This window comes from Diprion similis, chromosome 12, assembly GCF_021155765.1.
Source record: "Diprion similis isolate iyDipSimi1 chromosome 12, iyDipSimi1.1, whole genome shotgun sequence".
Lineage (NCBI taxonomy): Eukaryota > Metazoa > Arthropoda > Insecta > Hymenoptera > Diprionidae > Diprion > Diprion similis.
In genome coordinates, this window is record NC_060116.1 from 16736793 (window position 1) to 16745915 (window position 9123).

At 55.0% G+C, this 9123-nt stretch overlaps 1 protein-coding gene across 2 annotated transcripts in view; it reads right to left on the reverse strand.

Moving 5' to 3' along the window:
* LOC124413409 (nucleolysin TIAR) overlaps positions 1–7330 on the reverse strand; it is a 264474-nt gene extending 257144 nt beyond the window's left edge. For both annotated transcript variants that reach the window (XM_046893957.1, XM_046893958.1), the window contains exons 1-2: positions 6679–7330; positions 6266–6590 (exon numbers count right to left, since the gene is read on the reverse strand). In XM_046893957.1, the coding sequence (XP_046749913.1) occupies positions 6266–6532 (267 nt within the window). In that variant the 5' untranslated portion in view covers positions 6533–6590; positions 6679–7330. The remainder of the gene's footprint in view (positions 1–6265; positions 6591–6678) is intronic.
* Positions 7331–9123: the final 1793 nt, after the last annotated feature.

Here is a 9123-nt window from a genome sequence, read left to right on the forward strand (position 1 = left end):
GCACCAAAGGGTGGCTTAACAAGGCGTAAGGCGGCTCAATTTTATTAGGTGACAGCAAAGACGCCCGTTTCTCGCCAACACTCGCCGGATATTGGCCTGTGACGACGATTGCCGTCAGACGACCTCGCGAAACAAACAGCCGGCTCCCGAGGGAGAAAAGAGCGAGTAAAGAGCAATTAACGGTTCTGGGTGTGCCTGGCGAAAGGATAACGAGGTGAGCCGGACACGGTGGCAGCGGTGGGATTTTGCCAAAGCAGGACAAATCCTTGAATTTCATTGATACAGCTGTTGATTCCACCGGCTAATTAATGTGGCTACATGGTTAATATTTGTCCATGAACCAGGCATGGGGTGCGCCACTGGGGGATGAACTACCGAGGGGCTTCACACTCTTGGTGTCGGGGTCCGACTCCAGATCAGGGCTTGGGTCGGGGTGGAACAACAAGATTTCCATATTTAGCGCCGCTTACGAGCTCGCTAAGCTGCAGCTGGCCGCGTTTCGGTGTCTCTCCTCTCTCCTCTCTCCCTTAGCGAAACCCTTCCCGCGTCCTGCCACCGCTTTTCTACGCGGTTTGATTTCCGGTTTGCTATCTCACCGGCGTCATCGATAAGCTGAACACCGCTTCTGTCACTCTGCGTTCCTTTTTCGTTCTCTGTTTGGTTCAAAATTCTAATTCCATACACCCGGGGAAACCGATCGGAAAACTCTGCTATGCGCGTCTCGCGTGTGGTTGAAAAGCGCAATAAGCTGCGATCCCCATTGTGCCCGTGTCCGTCAAAGCCGCGGCACCGACAATTAAGCCGCGTCCATTTTCAATTTTCCGTTAATACAGGAGGGCCACGTCACAGCGGCTCGACGGGCGGTCGCCGGATGTGGTGTCCAATCGTTGATTCGTTTATCGCGCCTTTCATCATCCGCGATTTTATTGTTATTCCAACGATTTCGACGTTCTTTTTTTTTTCATCTAGATTTTAATTTCGATACTTTTTGTTTTCCATCCTTGTCGTTTTTTCGTCGACACGCGTCTCGCTCGTGGGGATCCAGCCTCCCAGTTTCATTGTACCGCGATGTCACACCGCAAATCCGATTCACTCCCAAAATCACGAAAAACAAGTTAACATTGGTCGAACCGCCACCCCAGGCAGCAGCAGCAGGCGCCAAAGCCGCACCCCTCGTAATTCCCCCCCCCCCCCAACCACCCCCTCCTCCGGGGGTGTTTTCCACTGCCAACATACACGGGTTTCGTGCTGATTCTGGCGGTGACCGGAAAAACGGAAATAAGCTCGACATATTTATTTCTGCATATAAATATACACGGATATTACATATATATATGCATGCTTATATGAATTCACGTTTCACCGCTCGCATAGCGTCAAGGGGTGTCTGAAAGATTTTTAAAAACCGCTTTTCTTCTCATTGCGAAGTTCCTCGCGCCTATAATAACAATACCACCGGTAGTTTCTTTTTTTTTATTCGAAGGTAAGTCATGCGGTAAGGAAATTTGAGGAACGAAGTGGTTGCTGTGTTTATTTGTACATCGAAGCGGCAGCTGATTCTGAGTGTCGAGTCGAGAACGAACTTTCTTGTTTGAACTTAAAAATCGTCCATGTGTAATAGGAACACGACCGCAGTTCTTGGACGTCCGCTCTAAGGGGTGTCACGATTAAAAAGGCTCGAGAGACCGCGCCTGCGAGTAAGGGTGGTGGGCAGGGCTGGGTAGGGCAAAAGTACGAAGAGGGCTGAAGAGCAGGGAAGGAGGTGACGCGCCCGGGTCTTTGTTGCCGGAGTTCGGTGCGACGGACCGAGCCGTGATCAAAGCGGCACCCGCAGTTTCCTGAAAATATCGAGTTTGAATAGCCGGCCTTCGTTCCGCCTCGGCAAATTTTTCATTTACCAGAGACGATAATTATCAACCGGCATTCAATTATCGCTACCTTTCGATCATCCCCATTCCCCCCCGCATCCCGCCCCTTTGACCCCGGTGAAAACGGTTCACAAAATTGCGTTGATAAAAACCGTCAACGCTTATGCTTTTCAATCCACCTGCCAAATCACGACCACCACCCCCATCGGAGATTCCATCATGATTCTGGAGAACGGAGAACGGAGGAAATGCTCACTTACGGTGAAATTCACAGACCGGACAAGCTCACTTCGCAACCTTTGACCACAATAATTCCTGCATCGCGGGTGACTTCCGCTTTAAGCAAAACACAGTACGCACCCACCTTTTGCAACGAGTGCATCTAACGCGCGGGGGGAAGGGTGAATCGAGGGTGGCTCTGGGGGTCTTGGAAACGCCGACGCTTGTTCGCCAAGAGGTATCGCGTTACCTGCGGGATTAAAAACCTCGGCAAGCTGAAATACTGCCAGTGCAACGGTTCTCATTTGCAACCACTCCGCGAGACGAGGGCGGCGAGGGGTAAAACCGAGGGTAAAGTTATTCCGGATGCTGGACGCGAGACGGAAGCGTAAACGTTCAGGCTGTGACGACGGAGGTGGTGCAAGGGTGTAAACCGGCACCTGTCTACGGGATTGAAACGCGTGCGTGTGCCTGCGTGTATGCGTGTAATGCGTGTGGGGTTTAGACGCGTGCTGGGGAGATCGATAGGTTAATTAATATCGGTCAAACCGTCGGGACGGGCGCAGGGCGTGCCTCGTAAATACCGGGAGCGAGTTTTCTTCCAGAGCGAGCTGCGGACGAGAGCAACCAGGACACGCGGACCCGGGCATCGCAATTAATTTTTTCCCCGAACGCGTCGACCGCATCCATCCGCGTCCCCGTTCCTCCTGCAGGCGCTGTTCCCACCCCGCAAGCCCAGCCCAGCCTTCATCCCATACCACCACGTGGCGCAGTTTGCGATGTGCCCTCCCGGATTTGCATCAGGGATCCGCGATTTGCATTTCAATTCCCCGAGTCTTCGAGCCGCGGACGGTAGTCGACAGCCAACACCAGTCGCCTAGCCGCGACCACACCGTATAGTATACCCGGTGTGGTGTGTGGGCTACACCCATGGTCTAGGGATAAAAGGGGGAACTTGTCGCTAAATAACGGGAAACTTCTCGCCGCGTCCCCGAAGCCCCGTCTCGGCTCGTGGAGAAAAAAGTGCAGCCCGTGGGGTGATCGGATGCAAAACTGAAAAAATTTGGGTTAGGGATCGGGGGTGCGGGGAACGCGACTCGGGCGATAACACGAGCGAAAACATCTGGCTACCGCGACCCCGTCGCGTTGGTCCCGCTTCTGGTATACCAGCCCCTAGCTTGAGCCCCGATCGATACTTTGTAATTATATTATGCAGAATGTCAGTCGGCGTGTTCGCCGAGCGCTTATACATTGGGGTGACTCCTTCGCTCTTCTTTTTCCTCTCCACGTCCCCAGAGCTCTTTCCCACCCCCAAAACGCTCGTTCTCCACCACCACCCCCGCCCCCAAAGCGACAGTCGTCTAGTCGTTCGTCATGCGGAGTGTAGCTCGAGCTCTCGGAGCCGGGACGAGATGTGCGTAGGTAAATACGGGGGTGGACGGAGGCGGTTGTCGCGACGCGGATGCACGCGTGATTCCCGATTCGCGTCGTTGCCGTGCGGCGGGACGGCGGCGGCGGGCGAACGGTAATTAAAAGCGAATACGTGACGCGCGTTATCCGGCCGCACCGTGGAATCACTGTGCGTTCGTTTTATTCCCAGGATCTCGTCGGCATGCATGTACGCACGAGGGGTGTCGTTAAATTTTACAAATGAGCGTTTTCAGCCACACAAACGGGCCCCGAACCCCCTCCTCGCTCCCACCCTCCCTTGCCGACGTGCACGGTAGGAGTGTGAAATAAAAATACCGAAATACCAACCGCCGGCGTACGAACAACGCCGGGTCATACGCCCGGGGTAACAAATGTCCGACATTTACATTTAGCACCGGTGGAACGGGGGTGGACTCCCACTTTTACCCCTGACCACCGGCAGAGAGACATGCTCGACCCCCGTTGCGCACCTTCCTTCTTATTTACGCTAATCCTCGGAGAGTTTTGAAAACCCCCTCAGGTTCACCCTGCGCCTCGCAAAACCGCTGCTTAAAGTCCCCGCTGGGAGCCAGGAGCTTAAGCGGAATATTTCCGCCCCCGTTCTCGGGTGGAAAGATGGCGCTGACGGTGAGATAGGTGATATAGAAACGGGGTGCGGGGGGTTGGGATACTTTGAGACTCGCGTAACTTTATTAATTAAAGGCTGTTAGTCGCTGTTGCTCGATACAACGTCGCCTCGGCTTCTTTCTCTCTCTCTCTCTTTCTCTCTGTCGCCATCCTTGTCTCGCCTTCTGTCGCGGAACTATCGCTGAAGCGAAACGCAAAGGCTGATGCTATCTTGGTGCTGTGCAGCTGCAGGTATAACGCAGTTCGTAGCGTTGGGTACGTCGAGTCAAGTCCACGTGTACACTCTACCGGTGAAAAATTCATACCCATCAACTCCCCTTCTGTCTCTATTTCAAAGGGAAGAAAAATTAGCAACATAAAACGGTGATAAAAAGCAATGAAAGAAAATAAAGAGAAGGAAGAAGCGCGAGGAAGGTAACGCGTTGTGCAAAAGCTTCGTTTCGCGTAACATTTTCAACAGCTTAGATACAGCCGGTCACACATGCCGTACATCCATGTATAATCGGAAACGGTTAAGAGTGAAATTCTGATGGTTCCAGGCTCAAGGTAATTAAAAACTACCTTCATACACTCTGCTTGTACTCGCGTTTGCGGCGACCTCGCTAACGAAAACGTATATCAGCAGGGTAAAAATACATCGAGTAAAGAACCCGGTTCTCGGACGACGACCGCGAGCAGGTGTAGGACGAGTGTAGGGAGGGAGAGGAAGGGGTCGGTGGAAGTTGGAGGCTGTGAAGGTATCAAGGGAAAGCATCCCGGACGGTGAGGGGGTTGGAGGGGCGAGTTGGGGTCCACGGAGGGAGGATCAAAGCGCTGGAGATGATTTCATTACGACACACCACTCGTCTGCTCCGTTGAAATATCAAAAGAGTGCACCCGCTACACCGCCGGCACTACCCCCGACATCACCAGCACACCAACGCGCCCCTGGCACACCCACGTTTCACTTGGACCCACACGAGCGCAAAGAGTCCGCCGCCGGTACAACCAGCCAGTGGGATCTTTTCTCGCTCACATATCTCCGCACAATACCTTTCGCCTTCCCAACCAACCAACCAACCAACCAACCAACCCAGCAACCCACCTCCACACCCTCGGAGGGAAGAATATTAGCTCAAGCTGCCGCCTATTGTCGGAATAAGCTCGAGATGTATTCATGGTGAGGATATTTTTTATATCACGCAACTGTTCGGGTTTCAGAAAAAGAAAGAGCGAAAAAGGGTGTGTAAGGTATGACAGCATCGAATACACTTGGCTTGATCAATATTCAAATTTTCTCCAAGAGACGAAGCTCCGCGTCGCGTTGATCCTCGCTTAATGTTGCGTCAAATGGTAAAACAGCCGGAGGTTGATTTTCCCTTCCATTGCGAAACGTGACGTCGCAACGAACGAATGATTTGTTGGTTGCTTTTTCATTCATCATAAGCTGAAGAGGCGCTGCTTAAACCAGACCTCGTTGTGTAATTCTAGGGAACAACGTTGCTGTAGGAAGTTCTCAAAACGCGTGTGTGTGTATAAATTTATAGAACGACGAGGGTTGCCGGAGTGATTCGCGAGACGGGAAAAGCTCCTTGTGTATACTTCGTATTATTGTGTCGTTTACCGTAACCGTCTCACTCGCCCGGGCTTGAGCTGATACGCAACAAGCCGCACGTAGGCGTGCAGGAGGGCGGTACGTGTGTGTGATTCTGAGCCAGGACCCTCGTCCTGAAAACAGTGCGCGTACCCGGCGAATATGGTTTAAGAGCAAGCACGGCGTGGGTCGGTACCAGAGGATCGAGACACCAAGCAAACAACGCGTCACGCACTCTCTCTCTTTCTCTCTGCACGACTGCCAAAGTTTGAAAATTGAGCTACACGTCCTCTGGCAACGTCAGCACGGATGCCCGACTCTCTCGCCTCTATGGTCGAAACATCGGGCGTAAAGTTATTGCTAGGTGAAGGAAATTGACTTGAACCAGCGCCAGGAGTTTTATTATACCTGGCAGAAGAAAGGGGGGAAATCGGCATCCGGATCCGGAATGCCTAGAATACCGCTTTGCCGCTGACCATCGGCAGGATGAGAACGACCCCCGCATTTCCGAAACGACAAGGTCGAACTTGGCGCGTGTTAAGTTTACCTTGTTTGGTGTCGCGGCCTGCTGCTGTGGGGAACAGCTCGTGCTGTGAATCGGCTGCTGAACGGATCCCTGGGGTATGACCTGGTTGATGTGGTTCAGGTGGTTAAGGTTGAGGTGGTTCAGCTGGCTCTGCTGCTGCCCGGCCTGGTTAGACCCGAGCTGCTGCTGGTGTTGCTGTACCTGGTGGCTCGTCTGGTGGGAATTCTGGTGCGAGGTCTGGTGCGAGGCGGCGGGGAAGGTGGGCACCGTGAACGGAACGAACAGCATCGGGCTGCCGAGGATGTGCGCACCACCTCCACCCACTGCGCCCGTATCCTCCCTACACCTGGCAGCCGGAAACAGACGAAAAATTGAAAAGCAACGTTGGGCCTGGGCACGCGGTGAAACCTGGCGCCTCCGGGACCGGAACCTACCTGCACTCCTGCCCCAGTCCCTGGTGCTGGGGGTGGGCGTAGGGGGCGGCTCGGACGGAGGTGGTGGATGCCACCCTCGCTACCCGCAGCGACAGGCCGCCCCGTTGACTCGTGAGCTGGACCGGGGGCGGCGGGGGCGGGGGCGGTGGTGGGGGGTTGTTGTGCCCGCAGCAGCAGGCTCGGCAGCCGGGTTGCTGCCCGGCCTGGATCGCCTGGATCGCTCTGAGCTGCGACGATGTGGGGCCCCTGGGCCCCGTGGACGAGCAGGGGTACACCCCAACCAGGCAGCCCACCACTGCAGGCCCGGGGCCCGGTGCACTCGGAGCCAAGGCGGTGGTCGCCTGCAGTGACGAGGCCACCCCAAATCGAGTTCCCCTTGCCGCGGGACCACCACCTCCGCCCCCTTCCTCTGGCTTCCGGCTTTCTTCTCTCTTCTGGCCCCGCGGAACCCTCGGACCTTCCGCCCGCGTCACGGTCGTCTTTCCTTTTCACACGTTACCGCAAGCTCTCCTTGCAACCTTGCTGAGGACCGCGCGCGAGGTCGAGGATGCCTCGGAAGCCGGTAACACGTGCTTAGAGACAAATGGAGAAGGTCTTCTGCCGACTGATTTCCAAGGCTGTCGCCGTTCAAGGTTCTATGCAGAGTTCGGGACCGGTTTCAACGAGTACGTCGAAGGCTTGTGACACTCGAAATCTTCTTTTGCGTATCTTTCGGTATAACTTTTGACTTCCGATAGCTGCCTGACTATCAATTCGAATCCCTAAAGAATTTATCCACAGATTCTTGCTCCCGCTGATGCGGCGGATGAGCCGGTTCGAAGCGGAAGGTTCAGACGTGGGTTTTCCGAATGTTCAACGATCAGTCGTCGTGACTCAGAGAAATCCTGATTCGAGTCATCGATTGCGCTGTCGAATCGTAGCGTGTAACAAACTTGATGATACTGGTACAACTGTGAACTTACTTTAAAACTGTTAACTTTTCTCTCAACTCGCGTCAAACTAACCGGCGATTCGGGACTCGCGATGAGATCTCAGAGGGTGGCTTGAAGTCGTTGAGGACGCGATCGGAAGAGTCATTACCGGTGTATAAAAGTACGAAAAGCAGGTCGCGTGTCCTCTTCGCGGGATCTCGAGGGCCGGTGGCCACGTGCAGCGACGGTTCTTGACACCACGGATAAGTAGAAAACTAACCGAAACTAGCGAGCGAGCGATTCCACGAACGATCAGCGGGGGTTGTTCACCGCCCAAGATTACACGACCACGACTGGTTTTGGAAACGGAAACGGCGACGGCGACTCACTCGTGTCTTTTCTCTCCTCGAGAGCAAGAACAAAGAGAGAGGCTAACCGTGATGTCGGATGGTCGCTCGCCGACTGACTGGTACTTCCGCTCTGGCTGTTGTGCGATTCGGAGTGGGGGTTGCTTCGTGGGTTGTTGTGTGTAGGGGTTGCAGGGGCGGCGTGGGGCTGCGCGGGTCGAGGGGTTTGTGCGCGCTTCAACGCTCGGCGAGCGGGAAACCCAGGACGCTATCCTCGCGAACTCGATCCTTTCACGTGGCCCTACGCACTCGCCACGCACAGTTCGACCCTCGAAGAGCACCCTGCGTGTCGACCGCTCCGCTAAACTTCACCAGAATCCGCAACTCTCCGAACAATCGCGATTAGCCGATACGATCGTTTCCGGTATTGCCCGCGTCACAACAACCGCCGTCGAGGGGAGGATCGCAGGGTAACCGAAGATGAGAAAACTCACGATATCACTTCACTCTCGTCCTCTACACTCGGACCCCCTACGTTTCGCGACACATCGAGTGTGGGAGTGGAGGAACGAAACTGTCAGAACCGCGATTTCTTTCCGCGCGCGGCCGAGAACCACGACTGAGATATCCAGCTGCGGAGCTCTACGTGTATCGAAATGTATCACGGAGTCGGAACGAGCGACGAGCCGAGAGTCGGTTGCTGGAGGGCGCGCCGAGCGGTGGCAGCGACGTCGACGTCGACGGCGACGGCGTCGGTTTTGTTCGTGAGAAGGGCTCCGCCGGCACGACGACGGCTAGGGGTTGTATCGGGCTGCGCTCGGTATCGCGGAGTGGGGGAAAACCTCGGGAAAATTCGCGGGAGAGAGAATATTCTTTAATTACCTCTTCACGGCCGGGTGTCGTCGTCGGCAGCCCCGCACCCCCCGAATTCCTTACCCTGTCCACCAGAGAGTCGCGGCGCGATATCTACGCGGGACGTCTAATCCACACGTGACTCGTTGTATCGCCGAGTACGACGTTCATTGATTCGCCAACTCACCCCAGCTTGCGCCTCCCCGTCCTCCTCTTCAGCCCCGTCGTTCAGGGGGAGGACTGCGTGTGTGCGTGTCACCGTCGACGTCGACGTAGGCGTGCGGCTGCGACCTGCGGGGCGATTATAATACCGGCACGGACACGTGAGGGGATGA